The sequence below is a fragment of the Schistocerca americana genome, chromosome 5, assembly GCF_021461395.2.
Source record: "Schistocerca americana isolate TAMUIC-IGC-003095 chromosome 5, iqSchAmer2.1, whole genome shotgun sequence".
Taxonomy (NCBI): Eukaryota; Metazoa; Arthropoda; class Insecta; order Orthoptera; family Acrididae; genus Schistocerca; species Schistocerca americana.
This window is the reverse complement of record NC_060123.1, coordinates 179689215-179708149: the sequence shown is the minus strand read 5'-3', so window position 1 is coordinate 179708149 and position 18935 is coordinate 179689215. Positions and strand designations below refer to the sequence as shown.

The 18935-nt window shown below is 41.7% G+C and overlaps 1 protein-coding gene across 1 annotated transcript in view; it reads right to left on the bottom strand.

The window, feature by feature from the left end:
• The window catches only part of LOC124616259, a 932810-nt gene that overhangs the window by 881335 nt on the left and 32540 nt on the right, over nt 1-18935 (bottom strand). Inside the window, exon 2 of the mRNA XM_047144563.1 lies at nt 99-286. Coding sequence (XP_047000519.1) covers nt 99-286 — 188 coding nt within the window. The remainder of the gene's footprint in view (nt 1-98; nt 287-18935) is intronic.

The following is an 18935-nucleotide window of genomic DNA, read 5'->3' as shown; positions in this document are numbered from 1 at the left end:
TACAACCACATGCCTCCACCTCGAAACCTCCGTCCTAGGGGAGGAGGGATATTGTGGCGCACCTACTGCAGAGTGCCGGTAGCCGAATGTCTGCTGACCCCTCAATTGCAGCGCCTTCAGCTCCACTGGAACTGCGGCAGGTCCAAGAAATCTGCGAGTAAACCATAAGAGGGCTGTGAAAGCTGATGTGCGGATCAAGACTACGTTGTTCTTCCGGCACCCAGTCGAGCAGCCTTTCATAAAGATACAGTACGTAGCCCATCAAGGTCTCAAGCTCACGCTGGGGCTGCAGAAGCCAGTGACATCACCCAGGAACCAACGAAAATCACCAGAGCTGCCATCACTGTTGGCGTTCAGCCTGCTGTACACCACCGCTCTTCAACCAGTATGTTGCGTCCACAGGGACCAGGCTGTGTGAGCTTGGCACGTCTGGAGATTGTCTTTGTTTCAGTGACTGTAGCTGGGAGCATTAAGTTTCTCATTATTTGTGCTCAGAACGAAATTAGGGTACACGGTGAGTGTACTCCATAGCTGGAGTTTTAACTTTATTCTACCAGTTATATCAGCCAGCAAGGGACTTGATTATATATTTTCCAATTATTGATGTTTTGCAAGACTGTGCTGTTTACTACAGAGTTCAAGAATAACTCTTCTTGCCACAGTAAATTTTCTCAAAAAGTACTTAATGTCTATCTGTTAATTGATTAGTTCTGGAAGACACTTCAAGAAGTATTTTTAGTGTTGTTGTTAATATTTAACTAAAGGCTCAAAACTGTGCTTATTCAATACAATTGTGTCATTAAATAATTTTCCATTTTAGGTCCCATGTATTAATTATGTCAGACATAATAGTCGTGATGTATCGGCTAAACAGTGTATTGAGTACGTAGTTGAAACAGGCATTACCAAAGGGTGTATTGATGTCAAGATACTTAGGCCTCTCTGAGAAACTTACAAGTTTATGAAACTTGTAAGTCAGAAGGTCACCTCAAGAACCTTAATGAAGTTTATGGATTCTCTGGTTATTTTAGCTTCTCCGTTCGACACAACAGCTCTGCGCAGTGTTTTTTTACGTGTGTTTGATATAGGAAAATTGAACTGCTTTGTACTGTGTGTTTGACATAGGAAAATTGAACTGGATTGAGATTAATTTTGAACTTAGTTTCTTTCGTTGTCAGTCTTCTAACGGGGAAAATTCTCTAATATTGTTAAAAACATTCTTTTTTGCACCAGCTATAACACTTTATTTTCCGCCTTGTAACTATTTTTTGGACACACAACTCTATAATATAAAGAAACCGTCATTAGAGATAGCGATTATGTTCTATAGTGTTTTCTATATTATTCTCTGCTATGAAGGCAGCTGATGTCTATTCATTGTTCCTGCCGTTGAATTGATTCAATGATGTTCTTGGTATCATCAGTCTGAGAAGGTTTCATTGAACTCTCTGTGGTAATCTGCCCCAAGCAATTATTTTCATTTTCAAATAACTGGTGTGACGTACCTCGTCATGAACCTACCTACTGCAGCCGGGTCGTGGCCACCGATTACAAGTGGTCTCTCTGTATTTCCTTCATGACCAAACGACGAGGGCTCTACGGAAAGTAAGTTCCGATAGATCACGAAATGAAAAGTGCAGTGTTTTATCTGCAACAGTTTGTTATGCCTTTCAGCTAATTCTCTACAACAGTCGCCACTGCGACTTGAGACATTTATCGTAGAGTTGAACCAACTTTCCAAAACCCTCGTCGCAGAAGGCAGCCGCCTGTGCTTTCCACCACCTCTCTACTGTGGTCTGCAGCTAGTTGCCTGTCCCAGCGATTCATATGACCAGAGATGAACATCAGAGGGAAACAAGTGGTGGCTTTGTGGTGGGTGATCACACACTTCGCTTCGGAAACGCTGCAGGGGCGACCTCATTGGCCTTCAGTGCGCGGCCGAGAAATATCACGAAGAAGGAAACAGATGACAGTTGTGTTATGTGGGGTACCGTGAAATCAGGCGAAACTTCTCAGCAGGCAGCCATACTTGGCGGGAAGCGCTGTTGTTCCAGGCATCTCTAAGTACTCACTGTCCGCTAAGAACTGTAAAGAGCGACATGATGTCGATGGGCATGCTAGAGACACTGTCCTAAGCATCTGTGCAGAGCTTCATCGGATTTTCAATGTCGTTCCCATTCCGCAACTTATCGGACATTCCTTATAGGTATTTACTTAATAGAATAAATCTTACTATTTATTTCAGTTGGTTACCGTATCATATTTAAATCTATGCGTTACAAATCACTGAGAAATACATGAAAGAGGGTTTGTGCCATTGTACCAGTGATTAGGCTTTCTTCCCAGTCTATTCGTGGAGGGCGGGAAGAGAGATTGCATAAATTATCAGCCACCCTCATATCATTTTAACTTAATTACAGTGTAACACGTAATTGAATACTTTATGTTCCACTCATTCTTGTGCTTTAGTACACGCAGAATCGGTCATCGCATATGTTAAATGGAAAATATGACTGAAATAAGTAACTACAACTTTTCAATAGTTGTCAAATCGCTCGACAGACATTATCAGTGCGCTTACAGAATGAGCAATTTTTTGAACTCTCAGGATGTCCCGCCCCCCCCCCCCCCCCCCCCCCCCCCCGTAGACTGACCATTACGTCACTTCATTGTCTGGCGTATTTGTTTAAGCTCTAAGAAAGATTTTTGTACTGCATAGTGTGGTTTTCGTTTTAGTTGAGAGGGGTACTTCTCAGTTGTGCTTTATTGTAATGACACATGATTATAAATAACATTAAAAAATCGTTAGAAATAAGCAAGCAGGAATAGTGACAAATTTCTTGTGGATTCCAGGGTACGATGACATCTTTCATAATAAAGTAGTAGACAGATTAGCTAAAAGAGCAATGAACTTAGGTGAAATCCTAAATGATATACTTTTTCGTCAACAAACGCTGAACTCGACGAAGGAAAAAGCTAGAAACGACTGACAGGCGCATTGGGATTCGGTCAAGAAATCAAAAGCAGTACAATATGTTTGGCTGCAGCTTAAAATAGAACTACCACCTTGATATACTGAATGGAATAGGAGCAGACGATTCATAACAATGATTACGCTCATCCGCTTAACCATCTTGAATTCTCAACTCGTATTTTCCGAACCGATTGAAGGAAGCTCCAGTATGTGATTTATGCAATGAAGAAGGAGACATGATTCATCTACTGCTATCGTGTACCAGATAGAAAACACAACAAAAATCCTTTACCAGTACACTGTTTAACACAGAGATTCCTCTTCCAACATCGGCTGCAGTGTTGTCAACCCAAAGACTGCACTAGTTTTAAATGTTAATTTCAAGCACTTAAATATGTGTGACCCAACTACTTAGGTACACTGTGTACACAATGTGTTGATTTTTGTGTCTGATGTATTCCTTTTTATTATTGTGGTATAATCATTTTATTAGTAGTTTAAATCGGTGTCATGTATAAATGATTTATTCAGAAAGTGAATATTTTTGTAAATAGTAATTCAGGAAGTGTGTAGTAGAATAACAATTAAGAAAGATACTTTGTAAATATGATGAATGGCTGTACGGTGATGGCCAAATGACAATAAAAATTTTAAAAAACAAACTAGAGGCAGTACGTAAGTGCGCCGAGAATAAAGTGGGCTGTTGTGAACAACAAATACCCTGACTGCAAGCAAGAATATTTCCAATATGACACACAGCGCCTATGGGCCAGATTTGCCTGCTGTGCAGATATTTTCGCTGAGGTACAGACACAATGATAAGTGTGAGTAGGAAGTAAAATGAAACTCAGTTAATCTGTAACTTATGCAAAAAATACTTAAATATTTCTGGACAAACCCGAGGATGGGTCTAGCTTGTAGAATATCTGAAATGGAGTATGATGGACACTCTTGAGTAATGGCATTCCTTACCAGCGGAGCATCGTGCAGATGAGGTACGTAAAGCATTGAAACGGAGTACAGAACCAGAAAAAAACTGAACTAATGGAAGAAGAATAAAAAAAAGAAAAGAACGAGAACCATGGAAACGGGAACCAGGAAACGACAACAAAGAAAGGGAAAATATCCACAGTGCTGTGTAACATCCCATGCCGCCACCGCATGCTCTTGTCGTATGAGGCCTCAGTTTCATTACATATTAACATGATCTACACAGTGCGATTCCCACGTGCAAATCTAAGATGTTCTGCCGACTGTCAAGAGAAGCGTTTACTGAATCTGAGCTTTTCTGCGCGCAGTTTCTCTACCATATTTCAAACAGAGTACAACTTTGATGTTATAGTAATTCTTAAGTTATGGAGAGCGTAAAGCAAATGCAAGCGACCGATTTGATTTTGATGACTCTGCCGGTTTCACGTCGAATTAATACGTTCCATCACTATTGGGGAGAGACAGACTACAGTTTAAGCTACCGCGGGTAGCGAAACTCCCCTGAATGCGGGCGACACGCACATTCTGAAGCGCCCCGGCAGCGACACGTGTTCGCTATCCGCATTAACCTCGGATCACCGACAGCAATCTCGTTTCAAAGGGAATCTGCGATGAATATCGCAATCAGGCCACCTCTCTCGCTTTCACTCATGCTGCTCGATACTGAATATTAAATCTTCCTTACATACCTCGTTTCTCTCCGATGGAAGCGGCTAGCCTCGCACTTCGAGTATTTGATTGAAAGACAGGTTGTAAGCATTGAATAGTAGTCTGCCGCTTGTACAAGTGGAAGTTCGGATAACATAGGAGCTTAAACGACGAGAGAGGGAGAGAGAGGGAGAGAGAGAGAGAGGTATGGGCAGGGGGAGAAGGGAGGGGCTCATTCATTACACGTCCGGGAGGAAGCAGTAACGTTGTAATGTTCGCAGTTTGGACAAAGGAACTGTACAAGGTGGACAGTGACTCATATTTGAAACGGGAAACAGTCGTCAAACGTTCCTGTAGTGGAAGGGAGTAGCGAACGGGATTCACTGCTGGGAGGTTTGATACCTTTGACGCGACCGTGTCTAGGCTTGTTCTGACGTAACGTGTATCGCTGATGTGTGATAGAATATAGGCCGTAAGATTAAACCCAACGTCACATCGGAAAGAAAGGCATTACAGCTATCTCAGATGGAGAAATGATATCCTTTGACGGGATTAAACCGCTGGCCCTCTACAAACAGCTAAGTCAGGGAATTATTTTTATCGTTTTGTTTAATGCCACCGAAATGGACTCGCAAAGCCCTTGTCGATGAACTACCATTGTTCTGTACTCAATTTAGTCGTTGTAACTGGATACCAGGAAACGAAATAGACCTCATTCGACTCGTGTGTCCCAAGTACCCTTAGCCAAGTATGCATGTTGGGTTCACAAAGTCGATTAGCTGGTACCGACCTAGTTACAGTTGAAAGGACATCTACTGAGAGGAGCAAATACCAAACAGTTTGATCCTAAGTTATCTAAAATAAAGATAAGAAATGAGTATTATTCAATTAACTCTGAGCTTTCGAAGAAACACCCTTTTCCTGCATCGCATCCAATGTGAACACTGACGAGGTTAGCTCTATCTCGCACAAGAAGGAGCGGATTATGCAAGTCTGCAGGCTTTCGTGGCCGTTGTCACTAAAGTTAAAATCTTCTGGGTTGTTAGGCCGTGTCATACTTCCTTCTGAAATAATCGACGTTTCGACCCCTCTGTTGGGATCTTCTTCAGGATGTTTCGGTGTCCACTATTGTTGGAGCAATGGAGAGTTCTAGTATTCCGAAGATGATCCTAGCAGAGAAGTCAAAACTTCGTTTATTTTAGAAGGAAATATGACGCTATCTAACAACCCAGATTTTAACTTTAGGAGCGGATTATTAGTCCAATACAAGGAGTCCTCCAAGTTGCGATTTTATGAAGATCTTCAATCATCCACTTACTTTCAAAGACTGACAAATCTAATTACTCATTTGTAGATCTTACCCTCAGAGTGTTTCATCTCATGACGTGTTTTATTCCTGTCTGCTGCATGGTCCACGTTTAGCACTCATAGAGAGCTTTGCTTCAAATACTGTTTTTCGAGAATGATTTTGGTCTCATTTTTCAACATAGCAATTGTTCCTTTACAGAGAAAGCCCCGTTAACATACTATGCCCTCATGCTTCTTCCTACTTCCAACATAACAAAATGCATTCACCTCTAAAAGGATCTCTTCTACATGTATAACATTTAGCCACCTAGCGTGCCAGTTTGTAACGCAAACAACCTTATTCCATCGGCTGCAACAGGTTCAATTGCGTCAAGAACGTTAAAGTTCGTGTTATGTTCGCTTTTGGGACCTTTGGTATGTCACTAAAAAAATTGTTCAAATGGCTCTAAGTGCTATAGGTCCTAACATCTGAGGTAATCAGTCCTCTAGACTTAGAACTACTTAAACCTAACTAATCTAAGGACATCACACACATCCAAGCCAGAGGTAGGATTCGAACCTGCGACCGTAGCAGAAGCGCGGTTCCGGACTGAAGCGCATAGAACCGCTCGGCCACAGTGGCCGGCGGTATGTCATTAGTTAATCTCATCGTAGTGTTTTTTTGCCCACTGTAAACAGTTTCTGCATCGAAAAGATCCTTTAATCTCCCATTTCATCTTGAATACACACATTAAACATCAGTGGCTACAATGATTAGCACTGCCTTAAGCTATTCCTTGATTTCGGCCTTTTGCACCTTTGCGTCAGTGCAGGTTACTGCAATCTTCTTGCGATAACCAGATTGCATTACCCTTCTACCCTGTAATTGATAACACATAGAATAAGAGCTACACATGTTTTTTTTACATTCCACATTATCAAAATCCCTCTCCACATCTACGTATATAGTATAAGTCTCCATGTTTCTCTTAACTCTGCACTGGATTGATAAACATTAAACTAAAATGGTTTGTACAGTGAATCTACTTTCAACACTATAACAGTCCTGTCCTACTCAAATTTCAATTATTCTTTCAGCTCTTCGATAACCTACTTTTGCAGTTTTAATGCTTGTGATATTAGACAGATTGTACCGCGAATCTCAAGTCTTTCCACGCCTGCTATCTTTTAATATTATTTTTGCAGTTTAATAGAACCTCCCAAGTTTCATAAAATTCATTCACAAGGTTATATAGATTTTCCCCTAGCCTTTGATTTCCGTATAAGTCTTGCTGGCATTTTCTTCAAGGCATTCGTTGGTTCGGAGGTCGTGGAAACCTTTCTGTAATTCTAAGATAAGAATTGAGTCTCCCTTACCACATATTTACTCTGTATTCACATTTCCTAGTAAGCTAATTTGTTCATAGCAGCTAAAATTCCTTCAAGTATTGTTTCCGATTTGCTAGTGTATTGAGAAGGTGCCTATGCAGCAAGGATGTTCCATGAACCTAGAAACGAAATACCTGTGTATTTCAAGTAGCGATTTATGGTGCAGATATACGATATATTAACCAAGACGAGGGTTCATTAATTACAGTTTGTGCAAAGCGGAATGAAGAGGCAGATGATGTCAAAAAATAAATAGTTCAAATGGTTGGTTGGTTGGTTTGGGGAAGGAGACCAGACAGCGAGGTCATCGGTCTCATCGGATTAGGGAAGGACGGGGAAGGAAGTCGGCAGTGCCCTTTGAAAGGAACCATCCCGGCATTTGCCTGGAGCGATTTAGGGAAATCACGGAAAACCTAAATCAGGATGGCCGGACGCGGGATTGAACCGTCGTCCTCCCGAATGCGAGTTCAGTGTCTAACCACTGCGCCATCTCGCTCGGTTGGTTCAAATGGCTCTGAGCACTATGCGAGCTAACATCTGAGGTCATCAGTTCCCTAGACTTAGAACTACTTAAACCTAATTAAGACAATCACACACATCCATGCCCGAAGCAGGATTCGGACCTACGACCGTAGCAGCAGCGCGGTTCCAGACTGAAGCGCCTAGAACCGCTCGGTCTCAGCGGTCGGATTGATGGACGTCAACCTCAGCGTCTGCAGAAGAAGTAAGATAACAGATCTTCTACAGCCGCTTACCAGTATTGGATGGCAATGGGCTGATAACAATTGCTGCTGCAAGATGGTTTATTAGAGATCTTAGGGACACAAAAGAACCTTTGGGAAACCCCGAAAGATATGGCCCAATGCTGTCATGAAGACTTGTGGAATTGATGGCACAAAACCAAGAGCAGCGCATAACGGAACAACTGTATTGCACACACCAACCTATAAATCTTTTTACATTTCTTGATATAACTACACGTCAAATAACATCGATTCATACATTTTGCAGAAGCTAATGTCCTTGTAATTTCCAAAATTATTTTTTAAAATGTGTTTTGCTTTATAAAAATACGATAAAAGAATTGTTTATAAAACTGTAAATGACTCAAACACTCCACGGGAATTATGTTTTGTGAAGGTCAAATATTAAACATTCAGCCACGTAAGATAGCGAACCTCAAATGACGCATTGTTTGGGTGACCATGACTCGTGGAGAAGTCTGTGCAGTACCGAGAAGAAGATGACGGTAGCGAGATTTTCGTGAGCGTGGAGGTGTTGCTGTTGGTGGGAGATGTGTTTTTAATTTTACAATTAACGGTGTGTCGGACCACTTCTAAAGTGGTGCGACTTTTACCATCACGTTGTAGGTCGTCTCTGAAATAATTAATAAGTCGTGGTTGGAGAGTTTCCGGACGTACGCAGTTCTGAAGTTTTTTGAGCCCTGCATACAGCTGGAAAATGGCTCCTGAAGGTGTTATGGTGGACCAACTTAATTCAGTTTGTCAGAAACATGAAGGAACTGTGTAAGATCGTTTTCCAACACTTATTTGGACGATACACCAGAGAGCAGTCAAGTATTTTCTGCTATATCATAGTAATAGTTTTGTTAACTGAGTGACAGTCATTATAGAGCAAATACTGAACAGAACATGATTTCAAAAATGTTAATGTTATCTTCTCCGGATGTCAATGGTTCATTTAACCTGCACAAAAATCACTATCTTAGCTTCTATGTCATGTATTTTAATTAATGACTTCAGTAATCATCATCATATCAGAAATCCGACAATGTCTCAGAGTCAACAATTGTATTAAAGTGATGGTTGATTCATTTAAACAGAACTGAAAGTAAAAGTAAAGCATTGGTCACCTTTTATTTCATTTGCTGACAGTGTGGTTGTAGTGGTCTTCAGTCTAGAGACTGGTTTGATGCAGCTCTCCATGCTACTCTATCCCGTGCAAGGTTCTTCATCACCCAGTACTTACTGCAACTTAAATCGTTCTGAATCTGTTTAATGTATTTATCTCTTGGTCTTCCTCTACGATTTTTACCCTCCACGCTGGCCGCCAGATCTAATTGGTGATCCCTTGATGCCTCAGAATATACCCTACCAAACGATCCCTTCTTCTAGTCAAGTTGTGCCACAAATTTCTCTTCTCTCCTATTCTATTCAGTACCTGCTCATTACTTATGTGATTTACCCATCTAATCTTCAGCATTCTTCTGTAGCACCACATTTCGAAAGCTTCTATTCTATTCTTGTCTAAACTATTTATCGTATATGTTTCACTTCCATACATGACTACACTCATTACAAATACTTTCAGAAACGGCTTCCTGACACTTAAATCTATACTCGATGTTAAAAAAATTCTCTTCTTCAGAAAAGCTTCCTTGTCATTGCCAGTCTACATTTTATATCCTCTCTACTTCGACCATCATCAGTTATTTTGCTCCCCAAATAGCAAAACTCATTTACTACTTTAAGCGTCTGATTTCATAATCTAATTCCCTCAGCAGCACTCGAGTTAACTAGACTACATTCCATTATTCTCGTTTTGCTTTTGTTGGTGTTCATCTTGTATCCTACTTTCAAGACACTGTCCATTCCGTTCAGCTGCTCTTCCAGGTCCTTTGCTGTCTCTGACAGAACTACAATGTCATCGGTGAACCTCAAAGTTTTTATTTCTTCTCCATGGATTTTAATTCCATCTCCGAATTTTTCTTTTATTTGCTTTACTGCTTGCTCAATATACAGATTGAATAACATCGGGGAGAGGCTACAACCCTGTCTCACTCCCTTCCCAACGACTGCTTCCCATTCATGCCCATTGACTCTTATAACTGCCATCTGGTTTCTGTACAAATTGTAAATTGCCATTCGCTCCCTGTATTTTACTCCTGCCACCTTCAGAATTTGAAAGAGAGTATACTAGTCGAAAGCTTTCTATAAGTCTACAAATGCTAGAAACGTAGGTTTGCCTTTACTTAATCTATTTTCTAAGATAAGTCGTAGAGTCAGTACTGCCTCACGTGTTCCCACATTTCTACGGAATCTAAACTGATCTTCCCCGAGGTCGGCTTCTACCACATTTCCCATTCGTCTGTAATGAATTCGTGTTAGTATTTTGCAGCCATGGCTTATTAAACTGATAGTTCGGTAATTTCCCCATCTGTCAACACCTGCTTTCCTTGGGATTGGAGTTATTATATTCTTCTTGAAGTCGGAGGGTATTTCACCTGTCTCATACATATTTTTCACCAGATGGTAGAGTTTTGTTAGGCCTGGCTCTCTCAAGGCTGTTAGTAGTCCTAATGGAATGTTGTCTGCTCCCGGGGCCTTGTTTCGACTTAGGTCTTTCAGTGCTCTTTCAAACTCTTCACGCACTATCATATCACCTATTTCATCTTCATCTACATTCTCTTCCATTTCTATAATATTGTCCTCAAGAACATCGCCCTTGTATAGACCCTCTATATTCTTTTTCCACCTTTCTGCTTTCCCTTCGTTGCTTAGAACTGGGTTTCCATCTGAACTCTTAATATTCATACAAGTGGTTCTCTTTTCTCCAAAGGTCTCTTTAATTTTTCTGTAGGCAGTATCTATCTTACCCCTAATGAGATAAGCCTCTACATCCTTACATTTGTCCTCTTGCCATCCCTGCTTAGCCATTTTGCACTTCCTGTCAATCTCATTTTTGAGACGATTGTATTCCTTTTTGCCTGCTTCATTTACTGCATTTTTATATTTTCTCATTTCATCAATTAAATTTAATGTTTCTTCTGTTACCCAAGGATTTCTACTAGCCCTCGTCTTTTTACGTACCTGATCCCCTGCTACCTTCACTATTTCATCTCTCAAAGCTACCTATTCTTCTTCTACTGTATTTCTTTCCCCCATTCTTGTCAATCGTTCCGTAATGCTCTCCCTGAAGCTCTCTACTACCTCTGGTTCTTTCAGTTTATCCAGGTCTTATCTCCTCATATTCCCACCTTTTTGCAGTTTCTTGAGTTTTAATCTACAGTTCGTAACCAATTGATTGTGGTCAGAGTTCACATCTGCCCCTGTCTTACAATTTAAAGCGTGGTTCCTGAATCTCTGTTTTACCATTATATAATCTGTCTGATACCTTCTGGTATCTCCAGGCTTGTTCCATGTATACAACCTTTTTTCATGATCCTTGAACCAAGTGTTAGCTATCATTAAGTTATTCTCTGTGCAAAGTTCTGCCAGGCGGCTTCTTCTTCCATTTCTCTCTCCCCCCCCCCCCTCCCCAGAGGAATTGTCATAAAGTATATTAAAAGCAGGTCTTATTCTGCTGACGTTAATTATGCCGAAATAAAGTTTCAGGCTCCTATTGCTAATTTTCTGTAATTACAGAAACGAAGTTTCAAATATGATAGCATGAGTGCTGTATCATAAGAAATTCTGTTTGCTTTGATGTTGATTTGTAAGTACAAATTACTTTGTGAAAATTAAATAATGCTTCATAGTAAATTTTTGAAGTGATGTACCAAGGTAGCTCCTTCAGAGATTGGCGACGTTAAACACACAGTTATAGTGTTTATTTCAGAGGAATTGTCATAAGGCATATTAAATGCAGGTCTTATTCTGCTCCTGCAAGGATCAACTTTTTAACTGGCGGTAGATCTACATTATAGGAAACGATGACGAAGGTAGGCAGTGATAAATTCAGTGAAGTGTATTTGCTACTGTGTGTTAGATATACGATCGGACCCCTCTATCCACCAATCACTTTGCGATTTAGTAGTAAGTAGCCTTTTTTCTAATAGTTTAATTTACAGCACACGTGGCTTAAAATTGATTAAAATTGCTACTAGTATATTTGCTAATGTAATAACATTGCCTGCACCCTAATGGGTGGTAGAACAGATCTTTCAGCTTGGATAATGGCTGTTTCGAGAGCAAAAGTTACGATACGTTTCGCATTCAAGGTCGTGCGCCAGGGACGTACAAAAGTCTGACGAAACGGGCGCTTCCGAACGAAGCAGTTTCAGATATAGAACTGTGTCTTACGTAGTTCACTATAAACGTTTTGATTACACTTCGCATTTGTAAGTGATATTAACCCCTCAACAGGCGTCGCGGAGTATCTCCCACGGAAGTATGAAGTTCTAGTAACTTTCACATTAAGCTGCAGTAGCTTTCATATTTATTGGTTTGGGAGCATGCTCCGTCAGTACCTTCCTGTGGTGGGGAGACATGTTACGTATTCGGGCGACTGCAGTCTGTTATCAAGTCAATCACTGTAAACAATGAAATTAGAACTCTGCGACACAGTTTAGTGAATTTGGCAGCGAATCCAAAATAGAAAAGAGTTAACGCTGCAGATCCTGACTTTGAGGAAGGTGTACTAAGATGGGTTGAGGAGTGTGTTGCTGGTTATTCAGCTCAAGATGGTGATTCCGAAATCAACATTACCAACGAAATTGATATTCCAAGAGTCCGCAGCTCGTGGGCGTGCGGTAGCGTTCTCGCTTCCCGCGCCCGGGTTCCCGGGTTAGATTCCCGGTGGGGTCAGGGACTTTCTCTGCCTCGTGATGGCTGGGTGTTGTGTGATGTCCTTAGGTTAGTTAGGTTTAAGTAGTTCTAAGTTCTAGGGGACTGATGACCATAGATGTTAAGTCCCATAGTGCTCAGAGACATTTGAACTATTTTTGATATTTCAAGAGATCACGAAACAGCAAGAACCGAGCGAGGTGGCAAGTGGTTAGCACACTGGATTCGCTTTCTAGAGGATGACGGCTCAAACCCGAGTCCGTCCATCCTGATTTAGGTTTTCCGTGATTTTCCTAAATCGCTTCAGGCAATTGTCGGGATGGTTCCTTTGAAAGGGGACGGATGACTTCACTGTTTCGTCTCCTCCCCCAAATCAACCCACCAATGGGGATGAATCTGACTACGAGGAGGACATGCAGGTTACTGAAACTGAAGACGAAAAGACTGGCGTGTTCAATGCATTGTAAATCTAAATACCATCTCTTTTTATATGCGTGTTTGGATTGTTGTCAGTATGCCACAGTCTTCGTAAAGGAGCATATGTATGCTCTTGTCTTACTGTTACGCGTTACCAAATGTGTATTCCATAAATAAATGTTTTTACTTGCCACCTTTTTCTTGGTTCAAATGGCTCTGAGCACTATGGGACTCAACATCTTAGGTCATAAGTCCCCTAGAACTTAGAACTACTTAAACCTAACTAACCTAAGGACATCACACACACCCATGCCCGAGGCAGGATTCGAACCTGCGACCGTAACAGTCCCGCGGTTCCGGACTGCAGCGCCAGAACCGCTAGACCACCGCGGTCGGCCCTTTTTCTTGAAAAATAGATATAACAGGAAGTGTATATTTGTTTTTATAATATTCATAGTTTCACATTTATTTCGCTTTAGTTTGTTTCTAAATAAACATGTTTTTCTTCTTTATACGCCTATAATTATGTATACATCCCAAAACAACAGCAACAAAAATTATTACCAGACACAATACACTTGTTTTGTTTTGAAGTCCCCAACACAAGAGGACGCACTTTGGGTTAAGATTTCCTACCATATCGGTTAAGAGTTAACAGATGCGATAAAGAGTGCATAAGATTGCAGGATCACAACGTAGCATTATTTCTCTAACTGTTACGTAAACATTATATTCGGCTACACGTTACTTGCTACCAGATAACAGAACATATTGGTAACAAACGTGTAATCCTGAGGATTCGATTATCAGTGGGAAAACATTGGAGAGGCCTTTATTGAGCATCAGGTGCAGAGTGTATAAACTACGAGCAAAATAGTGAGATTATTGCGACATTTCCTTTTGCGTCAAGTTCTGTGTGTGGTCTGAGACCAGATGTGTGTATCAGCAGACTTTTATACATAGCCGGCCAGAGTGGCCGAGCGGTTCTAGGCGCTACAATCTGGAACCGCGCTGCCGCTACGGTCGCATGTTCGAATCCTGCCTCGGGTATGGATGTGTGTGATGTCCTTAGGTTAGTTAGGTTTTAGTGGTTCTAAGTTCTAGGCGACTGGTGACCTTTGAAGTTAAGTCCCATAGTGCTGAGACCCATTTGAACCATTTTTTGTACATAGAGGGAGAGTGAAAGAAACCAGTACTGGTTCCTTACTACGTGTTTTTTGGGACTCGAGCAGGTAGTTGTCATGTTGCAGGTGCGGCGGGAACGCAGGGGCAGCCTGTTTGAATGTGTCGACAGGGGGCCAGGGAGGGGGGCGGCCCATCAGGACAAACTGCGCAGCGGCGGCTCAGCTGGGAGCGGCGCAGCGCTTCCTGTCGTTATCTCCTGGCGCTGGCCTCCCTAAGAGGCGGCTGCTGCCTCCTTGACGCGTCTGGAGGCGACATTTCCATCTCCTGCGACCCGCCAACGGTTCTCGAGGGATAAACGTCTGACTGATGATCGGGGCTCCATTACTCCGCACATGAAAATTTCCTCTTTGGTGTTCTACACGTTCCTTCTTTCACGAAAGGTTCTTGATAGGGAGAAATAACTCGCGCGTTTCACGCCTAATCTCCTAGGCATGCGATAGAGGTAAGAGAGTGTCACGTATATGATACACGATTAGGGTGACCATCAGTAAAACTAAACGCGTTTTCCGTCGCAGCTCTGCACGAAATTTCATTAACAACTTTCTCCTCCAAATGCGAAAATGTTTTGCTGGTGCCCACTGGCTCAGGGAGAAACAATTCTCGCAGTGAATTTAGATAAATCAGAGCTTTCACGGAAAGATTTAAATGTTTGCATTTCCGCGCGTTGTTCCGTTAGTGGAACGACGGGAAAATTGTCTATAGGCGGTTCGATGATCCCTCTGGCAGGCACTTAAGGTCTAATCGCTGAATAGTTATGTAGATGTAAGTGCTTTTGGACTACGGCGTAACACGTGATCGACTAATGTCAAAGGTACGGCGCGTTTCCTCAATTACTTGAAGTTGTTGTTGTGGACTTCACTCTTGAGACTGCTTTGGTGCAGCTCTCCATGCTACTTTATCCTGTCCAAGCTTCTTCATCTCCCAGTACTTACTGCAGCCTACATCCTTCCGAATCTGCTTAGTGTGTTCATCTCTTGGTCTCCCTCTACGATTTTTACCCTCCACGCTGCCCTCCAATGCTAAATTTGTGATCCCTTGATGCCTCAGAACATCTCCTACCAACCGGTCCCTTCTTCTTGCCAAGTTGTGCCACAAACTCCTCTTCTCCCCAATTATATTCAATACCTGCTCATTAGTTACGTGATCTACCCGTCTAATCTTCAGCATTCTTCTGTAGCACCACATTTCGAAAGCTTATTTTCTCTTCTTGTCTAAACTATATATAGTCCACGTTTCACTTCCATACATGGCTACACTCCATACAAATACTGTCAGAAACGACTTCCTGACACTTAAATCTATACTTGATGTCAACAAATTTCTCTTCTTCAGAAACGCTTTTCCATTGCCAGACTACATTTTATATCCTCTCTACTTCGACCATCATCAGTTATTTTGCTCCCCAAATAGCAAAACACCTTTACTACTTTAAGTGTCTGATTTCATAATCTAATTCCGTTAGCATCACCCGACTTAATTCGACTACATCCCATTACCCTCGTTTTGCTTTTGTTGATGTTCATCTTATTTCCTCCTTTCAAGACACAGTCCATTCCGTTCAACTGCTCTTCCTAGACCTTTGCTGTCTCTGACAGAATTACAATGTCATCGGCGAACCTTAAAGATTTCATTTCTTCTCCATGGATTTTAATACCTACTCCGAAATTTTCTTTTGTTTCCTTTACTGCTTGCTCAATATACAGATTGAATAACATCAGGGAGAGGCTACAACCCTGTCTCACTTCCTTCCCAACCACTGCTTCCCTTTCATGCCCCTCGATTCTTATAATTGCCATCTGGTTTCTGAACAAATTATAAACAGCCATTCGCTCCCTGTATTTTACCCCTGTCACTTTTAGAATTTGATTGAGGGAACTCCAGTCAACATTGTCAAAAGGTTTCTCTAAGTCTACAAATGCTAGAAACGTAGGTTTGCCTTTCCTTAATCATTCTTCTAAGATAAGTCGTAAGGTCAGTATTGCCTCACGTCCTCCAATATTTCTACGAAATTCAAACTAATCTTCCTCGAGGTCGGCTTCTACCAATTTTTCCATTCGTCTGTAATGAATTCGTGTTATTATTTCGCAGCTGTGACTTATTAAACTGATAGTTCGGCAATTTTCACATCTGTCAACACCTGCTTTCTTTGGGATTGGAATTATTATTTTCTTCTTGAAGTCTAAGGGTATTTCATCTGTCTCATATATTTTGCTCACCAGATGGTAGAGTTTTGTCAGGACTGGCTCTTCCGAAGCCGTCGTAGTTCTAATGGAACTTTAGGCTTCTTCCATGCATACAACCTTCACTTACGATTCTTGAACCAAGTGGTAGCTATGATTAAGTTATGCTGTGTGAAACATTCTACCGGACGGCATCTTCTTTCATTTCTTACCCCGAATCCATATTCACCTACTATGTTCCCTTCAATCCCTTTTCCTACTCTCGAATTCCAGTCACCCATGACTATTAAATTTTCGTTTCCCTTCACTACCTGAATAATTTGCTTTATCTCATCATGCATTTCATCAATTTCTTCATCATCTGCAGAGCTAGTTGGCATATAAACTTGTACTACTGTAGTAGGCGTTGGCTTCGTGTCTGTCTTGGCCACAATAATGCGTTTGCTATGCTATTAAAATCCATGGAGAAGAAATAAAAAGTTTGAGGTTCGCTGATGACATTGTAATTCTGTCAGAGACAGCAGAGGACCAGGAAGAGCAGATGAACGGAAAGGAGGATATAAGATGAACATCACCAAAAGCAAAACGAGGATAATGGAATATAGTCGAATTAAGTCGGGTGATGCTAAGGGAATTAGATTAGGAAACGAGACACTTAAAGTAGTAAAGGACTTTTGCTATTTGGGGAGCAAAATAACTGATGATGGTCGAAGTAGAGAGGATATAAAATGTAGACTGGCAATGGCAAGGAAAGCGTTTCTGAAGAAGAGAAGTTTGTTAACATCGAGTGTACATTTAAGTGTGAGGAAGTCGTGTCTGAAAGTATTTGTATGGAGTGTAGCCATGTATGGAAGCGAAACATGGACGATAAATAGTTTAGGCAAGAAGAGAATAGAAGCTTTCGAAATGTGGTGCTACAGAAGAATGCTGAAGGTTAGATGGGTAGATCACCTAACTAATGAGGAGGTATTGAACAGAATTGGGGCGAAGAGGAGTTTGTAGCACAACTTGACTAGAAGAAGGGATCGGTTGGTGGGACATGTTCTGAGGCATCAAGGGATCACCAATTTAGTACTGGAGGCAGCGTGGAGGATAAAACTCGTAGAGGGAGACCAAGAGATGAATACACTAAGCAGATTCAGAAGGATGTAGGCTGCAGTAGGTACTGTGAGATGAAGAGGCTTGCACAGGTTAGAGTAGCATGGAGAGCTGCATCAAACCAGTCTCAGGACTGAAGACCACAACAACAGAAAATGCTATTTGTAGTATCTTACCCTCACTCCTATTTTTTTATTCATTAATTAACCTAATCCTGCATTACCCCTACTTGATTTTGTATTTATGACCCTGTATTCACATGACCAAAAGTCTTGTTTCTCCTGCCACCGAACTTCACTAATTCCCACTGTATCTGACTCTAACCTATCCATTTCCCTTTTTAAATTTTCTAACCTACTTGCCCGATTAAGCGATCTGACATTCCACGCCTCGATCCGTAGAACGCCAGTTTTCTTTCTCCTGGCCGGCCGGTGTGGCCGAGCGGTTCTAGGCGCTTCAGTCTGGAACCGCGCGACCGCTATGGTCGGAGGTTCGAATCCTGCCTCGGGCATGGATGTGTGTGATGTCCTTCTGTTTAAGTAGTTCCAAGCCTAGGGGACTGATGACCTCAGACATTAAGTCCCATAGTGCTCAGAGCCATGTTTGACTGACGGTCTTCATTTAGGGACCGAGAGCAGAGACGTTTGCATAGAGCTGTCAGTGCTAAAAGACAAGCAACCCTGTGTGACATTTCCGCTGAAATCAATGTGGGACGAATGCATCCATTACGACAGTGCGACGAAATGTGCCGTTAATGGGCTATGGCAGCACACGAGCGACATGAGTGCCTTTGCTAAGAGCATCACAACTGACATATCGATTGCGCCCTAAACTACTGCTAAAAAGTGGCCTGGTCAGATGAATCCCGATTTCAGTTGGTAAGAGCTGATTGTGGGGTTCGAGTGTCATGTAGACCCTACGAAGCCATGTAACCAAGCTGTCAAAAAGCCACTGTGCAAGCTGGTGGTGGCTCCATAATAGTGTGGGTTTTACGTACATGGATTGAACTGGGTTCTCTGGTCCATCTGAACCGATCAGTGCCTGGAAAAGGTTATTTTATGCTATTTGGAAATCATATGCAATAATTCATGGACATCATGTTCCCAAACAGCGTCGAGCCATGTCACTGGGACACAACTGTTTGTGATTTGTGTGAAGAATATTGTAGACAGTTCGAGTGAATAGTTTGGCCATCCCACATGAATTCTACAAAACGTTTGTGGGACATAATCGTGAGGTTTG